At 42.8% G+C, this 16,235-nt stretch overlaps 1 protein-coding gene across 1 annotated transcript; it reads right to left on the reverse strand.

Moving 5' to 3' along the window:
- Positions 1–722: 722 nt before the first annotated feature.
- Positions 723–10,180, reverse strand: LOC139302740 (hormonally up-regulated neu tumor-associated kinase homolog). The gene is made up of 10 exons (XM_070926460.1): positions 9,920–10,180; positions 8,335–8,457; positions 7,966–8,135; positions 5,811–5,866; positions 5,536–5,674; positions 5,205–5,332; positions 3,469–3,604; positions 2,502–2,772; positions 1,607–1,910; positions 723–1,510 (listed from the first exon to the last, which is right to left on the reverse strand). Exons 1-10 carry the CDS (start codon positions 10,178–10,180, stop codon positions 723–725), a joined length of 2,376 nt encoding a protein of 791 aa, XP_070782561.1.
- Between the last annotated feature and the right edge of the window lie 6,055 nt (positions 10,181–16,235).

Consider the following 16,235-nt stretch of genomic DNA (forward strand, 5'->3'; position numbering starts at 1 on the left):
AATTGACAAGTAAAGCGACAGTGTTGTGAAGTCCTGAAGCACCATTGGTAACTTTTCAGCAGAAGAGATTAGATAGAAAAGTAAACATGTCAAAACATGCCCCTATGTTAAGCCACGAAGACACATAACAAGAAGTTAAGGTAGATTTGAAACTTGTTTTTACTTTGACTTTCAGTGTTAGTACAAAAATGTGTTTATGAACAGTGAATACAAATAGAACCGTAAGTCTGTGTGCTTACTGCACTTCACATTGTGATGGGCGGAGATTAACATGTTGAAACTGCAGTTGAAAATGGTTGACAGTAGCTAAACCAAAGTCCAGCCTAGCTACCGAAGGCCAAATTAAGGTTGATGAGCTTAGTCAGAGTTTTCATTTTTGGCACTGTTGCATATAAATTAAGCATACTGAATGCTGTTTTGTTTGGGAAGGAGTCCTGTTGGTGAGCAAGGCATGAATGAAACAGTAACAGTAGAGAATAAAAGCTTTAGCATCTTTTTGTTGCCTGTTCCTCAAAATGTCTGTGCATAGTTCTCAACTGCTGCCCTATCTGTAGTCAGTATTTCATACCAGCCACCCCTTATCCCTCTTCTTTTCATCCACCTTACAGTATTTCTTAATTGCTAATCTGGTTTCCAAATGAGTCATTAACCTCAGTCCTCCTCTTCCCATTGCACCTTTTTCTGGCCACTATCACTGCCTCTCTATAGTGTCCTCTCGTCTATCAGTAGTCCATGCTGTGTAGCTGGTTCTTCCTATCTGTCTTCCCCTGCAGGGCTGCAGGAAGCAGCGGCAGGTTCAGGTCCGCCACCCGACGCTGGAGAGATGAACGTAACTGAACTGAGTTCCTCTTTGCTCCATTCATCCCTCCTCCTGCCGTCCCTCTCTCTCCTCCTCCTCCTCCTCCTCCTGCTGCTGATAGATCTCTTCTCTTGCCTCTCTCCTGCCTGAGGCTCTTAATGACCAAAGCATGTTGCCTCTGCGAGGGGAAGGCGGGAGGCTTAGACCCGTTCACCAGGAGTCCTGGGGGTCCGGGTCGGGTCAACCCTACCCATGTCATCTTCCTGCCTCGTCCGTCTTTTAGCCCCACGTTGCGCAGGCGGGGCAGTGGGGCAGAGGGGGATGTCTGTGTTGTCTCCATGGTACCCAGGTGGTCTCTGTCTGAGGAGTGTGTGGTGTGTGTGTCGGCCTCCAAGAGCATCCTGGGAGAGATGCCGTTCTTCTCTGAGGAATAAAATGTCTGCAGCTTCTCCAGACGCTCATTGATGCTCAGGTGATGAGAGCGGTCGTCCTGGTGGCGGTTGTCATGGAAGCAGTCTGACCCAGGATCTGCCGCCCCATCGGATTGAGTTGTCCTGAGCAGGTGCGTGTGTCGGGTCGGTCGCGACGTGCTGCTGTCTCTGATTGGCTCAGCAGGTAAGGGGACTTGGCAAGGGGCGGAGTCACAGAGTTGAGATGCAGAGCTTTTAGGAGGAGAGAGATGGACGAGTTCCCTGTCTCTGAACACAGACACTGAAACACACAAACATACAGATATAATGTAGTATGTCACACGATGTACTGTGGATGTGTGCAGCTTCTGTTTCTGTATATGCTATAAATCCTTACCTTCAGGAAACAGCGTCTCTCTGGTGTCCAAGGTGATGGCGATCTCCTCATCAGTGGCCCTGTCCTCTGCAGACAGAGGGGTGGGGGCGGGAGAGGGGGAGGTAAGACGACGGGGTACTGAGGGGGAAGCAGAGTGAGGAAGCTGGGGTAGAGATGTGGAGGGTGGACGGTTCTCCACATCCTCTCTGTGGTCCTTTCTGTGCACGTCCTCAGGCCTCTTCCTGTTGCTCTGACAGTCAGAGGTCTGCGGGGCTCTCAGAGGCCTGCTGGACTGCTTTGAGCTTTTTTCATTGGTTGGTTCATCCTAAAAACAAGCAGTGATTAGATGGCAGTAGGCCAAAGAGTGATTTCTACTGGCAGAAAGGGGTAACAGAGACTGTTGTCATCTCATATCACCTCAAATAGTAAGTTGCCTGACTTTAATACAGCCACAATACTTCCTCTGCTTCAACACACTTGCACAATAAAGTGGTAAATGTACATCAGAAAAAGAGAAAAAGCTCTCATACTCTCTGCATGTTTAACCCATAACCCTACTGAACATCACATGTTGTGGTCAATTAGGGATAAAAGCTATACTTTGAAGAATAGGACTGGTAGATCTATGGCACATTATTTATGGCCCCATCAACAGAAAATGTTCCTTTTGCAGCGTCAATCACAAGACATAAGAAATGTATGAAAATATGGAACATATATATATATATATGGCCTGTCCCTAGTAGATGTTACATCCAAGCGTACACCTTCCGGCTCCTGTAAATACTGACTTGTGCACCAAATGTATATTAATCCACAGCTGAAAATAGTCCCCATCAAATGCATCATTTACTCCTGTTTCCTAATTCCCAGCTGTTTTAGGAAATGACTTGTGTTTTGTAGTATTTCGCTAGGCGAAGGCCTGTGTGTGTGTGTGTGTGTGTGTGTGTGTGTGTGTGTGTGTGTGTGTGTGTGTGTGTGTGTGTGTGCTTGAAAATGAGGTGTGAACCTTGCTGGCCTTGGCTCCTTTCTGGATTCTGCTGAGCTTGTTGAGCAGCAGGTGATAGGTGGCCATGATGGCGGAGGGTCGGTTGGTGGTGAGCGTGTGTATGATTTCAGAGAGGGAGTAGCCCAGCGTTTCTGTCATGTATGCCAGCACAGACGAGTTGAGATCCTCTGGACACAACCTGGGGAATAACGAGAAAGAGAGGGATGGAAAAGCAGTTGCAAAGATAAAGTGTGAAGAGTGAAGCAGAGAGAACTTTTAGGGGTCGTTAAGGATTTGTTGGTAAAGACTGACCAGGAACTGAAGGATTTTGGTTTAATGATTTTCAACTGTGAGCAGAACAGAGCTGGAACAGTTCTTGCTTCATTCATGTGGATTTCAGAAAATGCACGATTGCCAAGGGGAGCCATACATGATTGCATTTCCACACTGCGTAAAGTGATAAAAGCCTTTTAGTCATGCTATAATATACAAAGCTGTCCACCAAACTGACCACAAAAAGTTTCATTTTGTTAGAAAACTCGCAGTGATTTCCTTCTTGGTCCTTTTGCCCACATTGTAATGTTTGCTGCAGAACTTTCCCAGAGGAGTCTTTGTGTTCACTTTGCTCTCATGGTATAAACATACATACTTAGGTTACAAATATAGTGTAATATATTAGCATATGTGAAAATGAAGAAAGGTTCTAGTTGTGCAATACATGTAATTCTTTTCAAGAATACAATGGGCATACATACTTGTGTTTACATATATTTAGAAAATATATGATTTTACAGTATATAAAATTGGTCAATTCTGCAAAATATATTAATAAAAGTATGCCACTTTGTTACATCTGCATATGAGGAAAATAGGTTTAACTTGTCACACAGTAGACCTGTTTTTATGAGAGAGTGTGCGTAGCGGTTTCTTGGCATATCCCTCGTTGATCCACCTCTCCTCCATCGCAGCTCTGATACTGGGTCTCTTAGCTGGGTCTGGCTCCAGCAGAGACAACACAAACGCCGCCGCACCTGAAACAGGAGCAGTGTAACACAGTTTTTTTTTTTTTTTTGAGAATGTTAAATTTAACGCTAAATGGTCTGTACTCATATATAAAATAATAAAGTGCTTCACAATGCCTCATATTCCTCCACACACTGATGGACAAGCAAGGCTCTGGCCTGGTCATCAGGAGCAGTTTTTGGTCAGTGTCTTGGAGTTTAAGATCACACCACTAACCATGTAAGCTTCTACTATTGCTGCTTGGCCAAAATGGACCAAAGTGAAAGAGCCGATGTTGCACAACTACTTCAGACTGCCAGATTGATGTCACTCACTGTGACTTCACTGAAACTATATCAGAGACAACAGCATGGAGAGAGGCAGGATTTCCCTTTGGGAGAACCAATTCAGCCTGTCGGCCTGTGACATAGAGCTGTCCTGCGACAGCCAAGCGGGGTTGATAGTTTGACTCCAGATGGGGATTCCTGATAAGCGCCACGGTCTGGAGGAGCACATGGATTTGAACAGGATGGCTGCCACATTCACAGACATATAAGCCACGACTGCCCCATTCAATTTGCTACTATCGGTTGCCTCGCTTTCAGTGTCTCAGTCAGGGTCAACTGAGTTCGTTTGTAACTGCAAATGCACCATTTGTTGAATCTACAAACCCTTGGAAAAATAGTTTCTGAAGACACACTGCAAATAAACAGTGTTGAAGATAATATCAAAAAAATAATTTGTGAGTTTTTAAATAATAGAAAAAACATGACATCACCTAAACAAACAAATGAAAGACAAAAAAGTGGGGTAACAGAAATAAAAATGGGCCAGTCTGACTGTGGCAGAAGAAGACGTGATGGGTAAAAGTGGAGCAGAGTTAGAAAGACTGCTGAAAAAAACACAACAGAGACAGGATAATGTCTGAAAGTTAACGTCTGTGTCTCAGATGCCCCGCCTGTGGCAGCGATACAGCCACTAATCTGATCTTGTCACAGTTTCAGAGCATCAGAGCCGTACTGGTTTTGCCCACAGTAACAGGAGCTATGTTTGTTTGTGGTGACATGGCGCCATGACAGAGTGTAATAGAGTGACTACGGGTGAGAGAGAGACCAAAATAAAGCAGAGAGAAACAGAGACACTAAGGCCACTGTGTGCTTGGTACAGAACAAGTGGAAGAAGTAAGAAATAAGTGATTTTTTTTTTCCTTCAATTCTCTGTCTCATGACGGACCTGTGGTCTGTAGAAAGGAGACTGAGTGAAACCCAGTTTGTGTTTGCAAAACGTCATTTACAAAAGCTGAACAAATACTTCTCACAATTATCATTAATGCATGTTTAGGTTATCACATTTACACACTTCTTACTCATGTGCTGACTGTGAAACTAAAGGAGGCATAAACCGCATTCAGCCATATTTCTAATTATTCTTCTGTGGTTTTGTTTTGTTTCATGTCACTTATTGCAAGTATTTCCAATTGTCATCTAGACTAAGAACACACACATATCTCCTTTAATCATAATTTGGCGAAGCAAATTCACTCTTGACCTGTCCTATTTGTACAAACACGAGGCAGTCTTTTTTCCAGTGAAGAAGCTGCTCAGAGAGACGGGTGACATGTGAAGTTACCTTTGCTGACGTCACTGGGGAGGCTGCTGATCTCCCCGTTGACCATCTTCTGGTGCAGCTGTTTGATGTTGAAAGGCTCAACAGTGAAGGGAAGAGTCCCTGTCAGCATGGCAAACATACTCACACCTCTGCATGCAAACATATACACACACACACACAAGCAAAATGTCAAGAAACATAAACAGGTTTACAAGATGCATGCACTGAAATGCATTCTGTGTGTTTGTTTCAAACGGCAAATAACGCCTTTTCAAAAATCCACACTGAGCAATGATGGAACAGGCCGGACATCAGGCCTCCTCAACAGACACGCTGACACTTTATCACTTACACGGACCAGACGTCCACTTTGGGTCCGTACTTCCTGTGAGCGAGCAGCTCGGGGGCCGCGTAGGCAGGACTTCCACACTGGGTGTTGAGGAGCTCCAGAGACAAAGATTCAGCCTTCAGAGTGTTACTCAGGCCAAAATCTGTGTGAAACATCATCATTTTAACAGTGGAGCACATGTACAGATGCACTAGATAGCTAAGACAGGTTCTCCCATACTGATCTGTCCAACATCAGTCGGATGTCATTGGAGAAAGAAAGCAGGAATGTCAACATACCCACAATCTTTATGTTGTTATGTTCGTCCAGCAGGAAGTTTTCAATCTTTAAATCTCTACAGAAGAGAAGAGGAGAGAGCACCGTCACAAAGGGAGTATGTGGTTCACTGTGGTATTTTCATGAGCTCCGTCCTTAATCCTACAGGAATTTCTAAAGTGATTTCTTCCCTACAGATGAGTGCTTTGGAGCACTTTACTTGACAAACACTATGGTGCTGTTCAATTTAAGAAATCCTGCCATATGTGTTTGGCCTTTGTGTATTTATGGACAACCAGATGAGATGGGACCAAACTAGACCCACATAAGCGAAGGAAAACCAAAGCTGAACTTGGGTTTGGGTAGAGCTCAAGCTTTAAAAACGCTGGTGAAAAATAGTTTTATTTGCAATTTTTTCACGAGGAACTTTTAGTGGTAATTTGGGGGATGAGTTTGTTTTAGACTCCTAAAAACCTGCACCCACCACGATTCTCAAGTCAAGCCAAGCTGACATTTTCGGGCCGAAGTGAAGGTCTTCTTGACTTACTCGCTTCCTCTCCACCAAACATCTCTGTGTTCACCTGGAAAAGTTGCCTGCCTCTCCCTGAAAGTACCCCAGCCTCACCACCAACCACGCCGCCTGCTCTAAAACTATCGAGCTAAATGAAAATCTGCGGTTAGGAGAGAGAGAGATCCCCCTATAAACTATAGCCTGGGAATCAGCCATGTTCCTTTCATCTGCCTTCATCTAACCAACAGACACTCCTGGTCCCGAAAATCCAGAGAACACTGCTCGCACAACCCGAGACGAGTTCAAAGACAGACGGAGGAAGAAAGGGGGGAAAAAAGAGCAAGAAAGAGCGAGAGCAGACATTGTCATAAAGGAGAAAATGTATGCGGTGAACCTACTGGATGTGGGTGGCATGAGGTGCATTTAAGTGCAAATTTTCCATTTATTTCCAGTTTAATCATCTCTGTGTGCGACTGTGGTGGAGAGTGTGAGCACGTGTGTGTGTGTGTGACAGAGAGAGGTGCTATTGAGAGCGACATCGTTGAGGGACTTCATTAGAGAGGAAGTCCGTGATGTTGTGATGATGTGTGAATCATGGCGCCGGCGCAGGATGATGAGGTCATTGCCTGGTAATCACATTCCCACCTTCAGAGGAGCCAAGGTCTTAAACCAAGGCCCAGGGCTGTGCATATTGTGTGTGGTTGTAGTGTAAGTGTGTGTGAGTGGGTGGGTGTTGGGTCTCTAACACCTACACATACTAAAATGCCACTAAAATAACACTATCAACTGCACTGTGCCTTATATTGCCTTTCTTGCAGTGTTTCCTCCTCTGTAGGCTGTTAATGCCCTGCAAACTACTCTGTGTGTGTGTGTGTGTGCTCACAAGTGTGTATATGTGTGTGTGAATCTGCCAGGCAACCAACAGAGACTTCAGGAATCAACAGCGAATAGCGCATTTCACAAAATGTCAAACTATTTTTTTAAATCAATCATCATGCTTACTGGTGGAGACAGATGTAAACTTTCTCCACAACATCACTAGATTAACTGGTAATGATAAAACATTCTTAGTTATACTTATTTTGAGTTACTATTTTTTAATTATGCAATTATTCATTTAGTCTATAAAATGTCAAAAAGAATGACAATGTGCATCAACAGGTACCAGAGCATAAAGTTGTCTTCAAATAGCTAATTTAGTCCAACCAGCACTGACAAATACAAAAGGTCTGTTAACAATGATATGTAATGAGAAAACACAAGCAAACCAAGTAATCACAATTAATATCCATTACTTGTCTGATGATCAACCAGTTGAATAACTGATTAATAGCCAACAAAAAGTTAAAATTCAGTGTTATTTCCATGCTCTCGTCTCCTTATTGAAAGTTTGGTACAGTACTCTGTTCAAACATGAAGTGGGACAGAAAATGGGAAGAATGCCATGAATCTGTATCAATTATTTATGAATTACTTTGACAGGTGTATTTTTTTTCTCAGCACTAGAACAAAAGAGTTAAGTGTGGACTCTGTATACGGTTTAGAAAATAATGATTGAATACATATCAATCACTAAGGAGGCTAAAGACTGAGACTGTGCAAAGAGTAAGAATAGCTAACTCAGTACAAGGCAGGAAGTACTGCACATCGTGTGGCCGTAGTCTCACCTGTGCACGATGCCGTGTTTGTGCAGGTGTTCCACTGCAGAGAGGATCTGACGAGTGTAGCGCCGCACCTCCCTCTCCTCCAGCCTCTTCCTCTCACAGATCCTGTCCATCAGGTCTCCGCCAGCACAGAGCTCCATGGCCATGTAGTAGCTGTTCTCCGTCTCCAGAGTCTGACGCACACGGTTATTCATGTGCATATTACTTGGACAAGCTTATTCAACAGGAGGCAGATGTTCGATAACCTTTTAATTACAGTCTACGATTAACATACACCATTGTTAACTGGCCCAAACATAAGCAGGTGTCATTTTGTAAGAGTCCATCATCACTTTATTTGGACTGTATATGTATTTCTGTGTATTTTTCTACCTCCAGCAGGACGACGATGTGAGGATGTCGGACCATCTGATGGATTCGTGGTTCTCTCTTCATGTTCTTCAGCACGTAGGAGTCCTGTCGTGCTTTCTTCTTGTCGATCACCTTAATGGCCACCTAAACACACACACAGGCAAACATGTGCACACATATGCAAAAGTTACATTTTTTTCTTTTTTTACAATCAAGTCAAATGAGAGGTTTGGTGGATAACTTTGGTTGCAAGAACACAAATACTTGCCAATTTCCCCTCAAGATAACGATGATGGGAAAAAAGCACAGCCTGCACAGGAAATCAAATTCGTAAAGGTGATGTTTATTGAAAATGATTCAGCTTGTTCAAATGACTGCAGTTTGTCTCAGATAACTAATCAGGTAAACACTTTTATTATTATTGGTAAGATCTATCTTTATTTCTATTTCATATTCCATTTAAACTGTCAGTAAAAAAAAAAAAGTGTAATGAATTTGTGGTGTTCTGTCATTTAATTCAAAATTAGAATACAACTTTAAAAAGATCCTAAGGTCTACAACAGTGTGTGTTTACATAGTTGCAGACTTCACTCCTCTTAACCCTTGTCACCCTCCACAGGTACGAGACCTGTGGAGGGTGACAAGGTTAAGAGGAGCAAACACCCACGGAGATGAGTTTGGTCATTACTATGGCAACCAGGTCAGGTACATATGAGCCAGGGTCAGGGACTCAGTGACCAATGAATTACATATACATTTACACACACACACACACACACACACACACACACACACACACACACACACATACACACACACATACACACACACACGCCCTGCCTCCACTGCACAATAAGTGCACATCCATGTAGTCCCAGTTTAGAGCCACAACATCAGATATACATGAACAAATACAAACATTAGCATGGTAATCTTTTAGCCTGTTTGGAAGAATAGAATGTGTTCAGGGCAACACTATGTACATTTTGTCTGAACATGAACTTGTTTGCATGTACTAATTTATTTGCATAATATACATAAGATATATATATTCCAGATATATTGAGCAGAAACAGATCCAGCAAACGTTTTGCTCCTGTAAAATCCCCTTAAGAGTCATGGTTATGAAATAAGGTAATTACAGATGGGTCTGACTGTGTTTTTGTACACATAACAAGAATAATTACAGCTGCTGCACAGCACTGAGGTCAGGTATCATCTTCATTTTGGATGAACTGGGTCTTGAACTCTACACAATTCTGAAATTTACCACACTACATCTACTGTGACATCAAAATGTTGTAATTTATTTTCATGAACATTGGAGATTTATTAGTGAGAATTTGCAGTATCTGTTTACAGTGAAACATTTTGATGCACTGCTTGCTCACTTTTTGATATTGGCAGTTCCAAGTAATAGCCTAATAATAGGCTGCTGCCTTCTTCATACCCAAGTGAGTATAATCATCAGTTACAAGTGTACAAGTTGTAACCGTGTAATCATAATCTTGTATGTGTGTGATCTTTTTCTTTCACCCCTCCAGTCTGATGCATGTCACTTCATGTCTCCTCACTCTTATTCTCAAATCAGGCAGAAAGCACCAACCTTTTCCCCAGTGCCGATGTGCAGCCCCTCCATCACTTTGGCAAACGATCCCTTGTTGATCATCTTCCCCACCAAATAGGATCCCACCCGTTTCGAGTGGGGGAAGCTCCGCAGCAGCTCCCTGGGGACCTTCAGAGATGGCAAAGGCAGCCGCTCCCGGCCCAGCCCCGAGGCTTCCCACTGGGACACGCCGTGCTCTCCTTCGCCCCCTCCCTCCGCCACCATGTCCTCCGGAGCGGGCTTCACTGCTGCAGCTGGCATCCCAGACAGGGCCCGGGCCCCATGTGGCCGCCTCTCTCTCACACACACACACACACACAATCAAATCCAAAAGCAGGACAGTCCACGTAGAACACACATACTAACACACACAGATACACACAAACAGGAGGGAGAAAGCTGCTAAGAATCCTTCAGGAGCAGGTGTGTGCTCTTATCTCTCAGGTGAGTATGTCCTTTACTCCTGATGGTCTGATGGAAGACTTCTCTTTTCTTCTTTGTATTTTACCTTTTCACAAATGCAGGTGCCTTAAAGTGCGTCTCTTTCAATCCAACTGTGCAGCACCCAACACCGGCTTCTCTCTCCTTCCTTCACTCTGTCTCTCTCTGCCGGTTAGTGGATGATTAACTGTTGTGTTCTTAGGTCAGCTCCTGTGATGAGGAGGACATTCTACACCATAATTACCCCCCCCCCCTTTTGCACACACACTAAGGTACACACAGATACTCACAGTTACATAGTAACCATATTCAAACTCTTTTATTTTACTTCCTTGGGATCCCTTTGAAATCTTACTTGTTACACAAGCAGGTTGTCACTGTGGGGGCAGATCAGAGTTGTTATGACACACTAATGTGGACTAGTAAAAGAAAGAAAGGGGATGAGTGTACTTGAAAATCACTTAAAAATGTGGGCCCAGGATTTCTATTTTTCTATGTGCATGAGACAATTCTTCATGTATATGTTGTATATGAAAATGTAGGCAAATACCCTTCTTCGCTTTCTTGCTGAGAGTTGGATGAACGGATTGATATCACTCTCATATTTGTACGCTAAATATGAAGCTATAGCCAGCAGCGTGTAGCTTAGCTTAGCATAAAGACGGAGACTGTCTGAGGGTAACAATATCCCCCTAAAACTACAATCCTTTTTGTACGGATTAAACAAACAAGACATAATATGTTAATTAGTGAGCTTGAGAGGTGCTGGTAGGTGGATTTTTTTGTTACTTTTGGAGAGAGCTATGCTAGCTGTTTCCCCTTGTTTCAAGCCTTCATGCTAATCTTCAGATAACGTCGGGGTGTTGTAACTTCATATTTACTGTACATACATGAAAGTGGTATCAATCTTCTCATCTAACTCTCAGCAAGAAAAATATTTCCCAAAATGAAGAACTATTCCTTTAAATGCCATTGCAAGTAAAATGGCTTTTGCATTTAATCTTATACAATAGTTAATATGTACATTACAATATCAGGCTTATGAGGGAGCAATTAACTAATACTACAGCTACAACTACTTCCTTTATTATTGACCTCTGCAAGGTAATTAACTTTTGAGTTGGCCCGGCGAGGTCAGAGGTCAGGGTCAACAACAGATCGGCAAACCCTGCAGCTGGTGGGGATTCAGTGTCTTTCTTAAAAACCCTTCAGCCGGGCAGATATCTGCTGGCTTATTACAATGAAATCTGTTTCAAAGCCTACTATGGCTTCTATGATTTTCCGGTGAGTTCACATGATGACACCCATTATTTCAAGTAAAAAGAGTTATAGGGTTTTCAAGTGATCTCTGCGATATGATATAATACTGGAAAGAGGGATCAGAGCCTCGGAGGCTTGTGTTATGACTGACAGTGCTGATCAATGGAAAGCAGCAGTGAGGTTTTGTGCTGATGAGTGACGTCAAGCATTGAAGTGTGTCTGCTTTCTTGCTACTATGTGTATTATAGTGCGCGTGTGTGTGTGTGTGTGTGCACGTCAGGGTCAGATTGCAGTGTGTTACTGCTCAATTCTTCCTCACTCAGCTGATGAAAGGAGGGATAGAGCCTTATATCCGCCATGTAACCCAATATACTCACACGCTCTCAAACACACACAACCTTACACAACCTTTAACTGAGCGACTGTAGTAGCCAAGTGAAGCTTCTAGAGTTACCTTATTTTGTTTTAAACATGTTGATACTGTATAATTTGATTTGGCATTCAGAGCACACACACGGTTGCAACAGCCATGACAGTTTTCTTCCTTTTTTTGTGCACACACAAAACTCTGAGTAATCACAATCAGAAACACTTTGTCGACCACTTTTCTCCCTTTAGCTGACCATGCCAACGTTTTAAAAACTCTTTATGAGATATAATCACCAACATTGACCAATTCAGGTCCAAACTAAGCCATAATGAAAAAAGACACATAAACATAAAAACAGACCCATACTGTACACTGGTGTAAACAGATTTCCCAGAATATTCTGACATGAGCCACAAAACACAGAAGCGGTCCACCATTAGTTGTTTCACATCAGTTGAATCCAAAATGCTGTGAAAACATTAAATCAAACCCCTAAAAAGAAAATAATTAATTTTCCCTACACAATCTAATCTCACATCTTAATCTCTCTCTTCATGTGTGTATTCGTGCGTTCACACGCCAGAAGCCCTGCACTTCATAAACGGGTCTTAAGGCCCCGGCGTGTGTGTGTGGGAGGAGGTGTTAACACACCCTCTCTAATGCTGGGGAAGGGTGTCAAGCTGTATCTGGCTCGGTATTGGACTGACACAGAGGACGAAGGAAAGAAAGAAAGGAAGGAAGTGTGACAGAGAGAAGAAGCGGTGTGCTGCGTCCACGGCCGAGAAAGTGACAGATGAGCAACAGGAAGTGAATGAAAAACAACCATACAGAGAGAGATAGGTTGAGTGAGAAGGAGAGAAACCGAGCTTCACAACTGAAAAACAAATGTGTATTAATAAGACCTCAAGAGGCTTTTTATATAACCTCGGCACTGCCATGCTTGAATGTTTTGCAGAGGCTTTTCTATGTGTGTGTGTTAATGTGTGTGTTTCCATGGTTCAGAAAAGGTCATTCTCACTGCCAGAGACCACAGTCTATTTGTGTGTGTGTGTGTGTGTGTGTGTGTGTGTGTGTGTGTGTGTGTGTGTGTGTGTGTGTGTGTGTGTGTGTGTGTGCGTGTGCTTTCATGCATATAGACATATATGTAAGCTGTTTCTATAAGCACTGCGTTGTGTATATGTTTTTGAGATTATGCGTCTTTGCATCTACACACGTGAATATATAAGCTTCATTTACATGCCTTTGTACAGTGTAATTATGCGTGCATGTGTGTGTGTGTGTGTGTGTGTGTTGCGTTGGCGCAGAGGAATGCTGGCTTGCCTGTAGGACTTGGCGAACTCCTCGGCGGTCACATTAAATGAGAAGAGAAACCCCCTTCTGCTTCCTGCCTGTAATAAATGGATCCCCAGCAACCATTAAGGCATATTTTAACACCAAATAACTCCCAAAACCACACTAGAACAGACGCAGGCGACCCCCACCCTCTCACCATCTCCCTCACTCTCTCTGTCTTCTGCTCTGTTTCTTTCATTTCTCCATCTTGCTTTTATACAAAAAAACGAGCAAGGAGCTAAATGTTAAAATAAGATCTTTTCGGTGCCACAGCGTGATGTTCTTCACAGTCGTGCTTTGTAGCCTGTTGGGAGCGTTTAATGAGAGTTGTAACTCTCAACAGTCTCAGTGAACGAGCAGCACTGACTCTCTTAAAATTGGCCTCTTCTTTTACCCTTCTTCAAATGTTTTAACATAGACATTTGAGCTTTGTTGTTGCAAATACAGATTTTCAAAGCATGCATCTGACAAACTATGTTTCCATTCAGAGTCCTTTAATGCCTCCCACATAGATTTCACTGTTCTGTACTGCTGAATGTTGAAAGGTGGTGATAATGGGCTAGTTACATCTATAGCACTGATGACCTACTTCAGTTAAAAATCAACATAATATGGCAGGGGTTATGACAGGGAATAATGCAACAAATTCAAGGTAATAAGCCGTAATATGATTTTTTGCCAAATCATATAGTTTTCTTGGGGTTCAGCAGCAAATGTTCCAGTCTATGATCAGTCCGTGACCCAGGCGGTTGGAAACAACTGCTTTAATGGGACTGACTGAATGTCTCTCTGAGTGAAGACACAACACTGTTGTAAGAAATAAACCTGTTGCATTCTGTCCATAAGGACACACGGCCCACGTACCAGGAAGTAAAGTGGCATTGCCTGACTGCAATTCAGAAAGTCAGTGACAAAAATGGAAGTTTCTGGGCGTTCTGTCAAATGCATTACTCCTCGTGATATAAAAAGGGAAGGGGGGAGCAGTAAGTAGTCATGCTGCATATACACTGATCGCTTTACCTTGATTGAGTCAAAGCACCTATGAATGTGTATTAAAACACGGTCCAGGTGATGAGGAATCAATGATTCATCCTTTTGTAACATTGGTTCTTTTTGGTATTTTGTGGGAAACTCGTGAGAACCACTGAACTACATGTTAAAAAAAAGTATATATCACAATACGACATTGTCCAGCCCAGAAAGACATCAGTACCAGGGTTGTGATGGTATCACAGCTGCTGTCCCTGTCTGCCCTCCAGTGGACATAACAGACTGATGCAAGGACACTGCACTAAAATCCAGCTGCTCGACTAAAGGAAAGAAGTTATCAGGAGACGAATAGAAAATAGGTAATTGTCTGTCTTTTTCTCCCTCCTTTGCTCTCTCTCTTTCTGCGTGTCTTTGAAGAACACATTTCTCCAGTTACACAGTAAAAACATGAATTAACTCTTGAGGCAACAGATTCAGAAAAGGTTTGGTGTCAGCCCCACATCATGATCTTTCTATACTGTTCCACTTCAAGGAAATCACACGGATACATTTGTAGATGAAGCAGAAATATGAACTCATACACTTACACTCAACAGACCAGAGCACACTGCTCTGCAAACTGCCAAGTCTTGCTCCCTTGCTTTACAAGGCCTCACTCTCACCACCTGCATACGTCACCCACAGCTGAGTGAAACAAGTGTGTAACACGTTAACACTCGTTGTGCAAGGGCTGTTGTTGTCAAAATGGATTTGGGGGAAAGTAGGAAATAATTAAGTGAAGCCAACGATGCAGCTTGAGGGAAAGTGAGTCACTTTATCACAACACAACTCCTGCAGTGGAGGAAATAGCACAGATTGATGTTGTGTAACAGCATGAGAGGATGCATGGATGGACCTGTAGGAGAATTAGGAAGTGGGGAAACTGATAATGATAAAGGTCAGAGAAGAGAAAAAGAAGTGTTAGTGCTCAGTTCATATGCTTTTAATTAACTGATATTGAAAAATTGCTCATTTTTCTTTCCAGGATTGGACCTTGCTGTGATGATGTCACTGTCTGCTTCTGCATTATCCCTCATCTAGTTTTGTTATTAGGAAGGGGGGGTAGCTGGCTGTTGGCTATCCTTGATGACTTCATCCATGGCTGCAGCCTCCTTGACGTGTCATCATCTGTCAGTGACACCCGCCATCACTTCACCGTGTCAGTCAGCGCAGTGTAGCATGCTTAGCATGTCATCAGTCAGCGCCTGCATGTTGCTGTGGTTTAAACCTCTCATGTCCTGCGGTCTCCGTTTCAGTGACGCTGATTGGAAATGGTTCTACATGGTTTCTAAACAGACAAACAATACACTGCACGCTAAGACTTTAAGCTGCGTGTCCTCCTCGTCATATACTGTGAAAACAGAACGCAGACCAAACCACTTCTGCCCACAGAAACATTTCAATGAGATCAGGTTGCCTCAGCACTGAATTCAAGCTGAAATGGTTGTGAATTACCTCTCTGAACAGTTAGGGGAAGTGTGTTTTGTGAAAACATCATGTGCCAAGAAAAACTGAAATAAATAAAGGGCAAAAAAATTCAATAACACTGAGTTGTCTTGAATTCTTAACTCAAGTCTAGACACGGTGTGGAGATATTTAAGTGTTGCAGTATCAGATAAACTTGTGTGCAGCATCACTTTTCCAACATTTTGAATGCAAAAGAGCTACGGTTGAAACACGTTGCAGATATTTTTGACACAACAGTAACACTGAAACTGAACATTACAATCAGGGCCTTAAAAATTAGTCAAATGTTCAATTTGTCTGTAATTGCAGAACATACATTTTCTCAGATGGTTAAAATCTCTATACTCCCACAACAATACAAAGATAGCTAACCTAAACGTAATGACTAAAACTGTCCATCGTATCTAAAAAAGAAGT

The sequence above is a fragment of the Enoplosus armatus genome, chromosome 19, assembly GCF_043641665.1.
Source record: "Enoplosus armatus isolate fEnoArm2 chromosome 19, fEnoArm2.hap1, whole genome shotgun sequence".
NCBI classification, from domain to species: Eukaryota; Metazoa; Chordata; class Actinopteri; order Centrarchiformes; family Enoplosidae; genus Enoplosus; species Enoplosus armatus.

What these genes read in the sequence shown, in the direction of transcription:
- LOC139302740 (XM_070926460.1), bottom strand. Translation starts at nt 10,180, where the DNA reads ATGCCAGCTGCAGCAGTGAAGCCCGCTCCGGAGGACATGGTGGCGGAG. An exon ending in AAACACGGCATCGTGCACAG is followed by an intron (nt 5,867 to 7,965) that starts GTGAGACTACGG and finishes TCTCTTCTGTAG; the next exon opens with AGATTTAAAGATTGAAAACT. An exon ending in ACACTCTCTCATAAAAACAG is followed by an intron (nt 2,773 to 3,468) that starts GTCTACTGTGTG and finishes GTTATTCCCCAG; the next exon opens with GTTGTGTCCAGAGGATCTCA.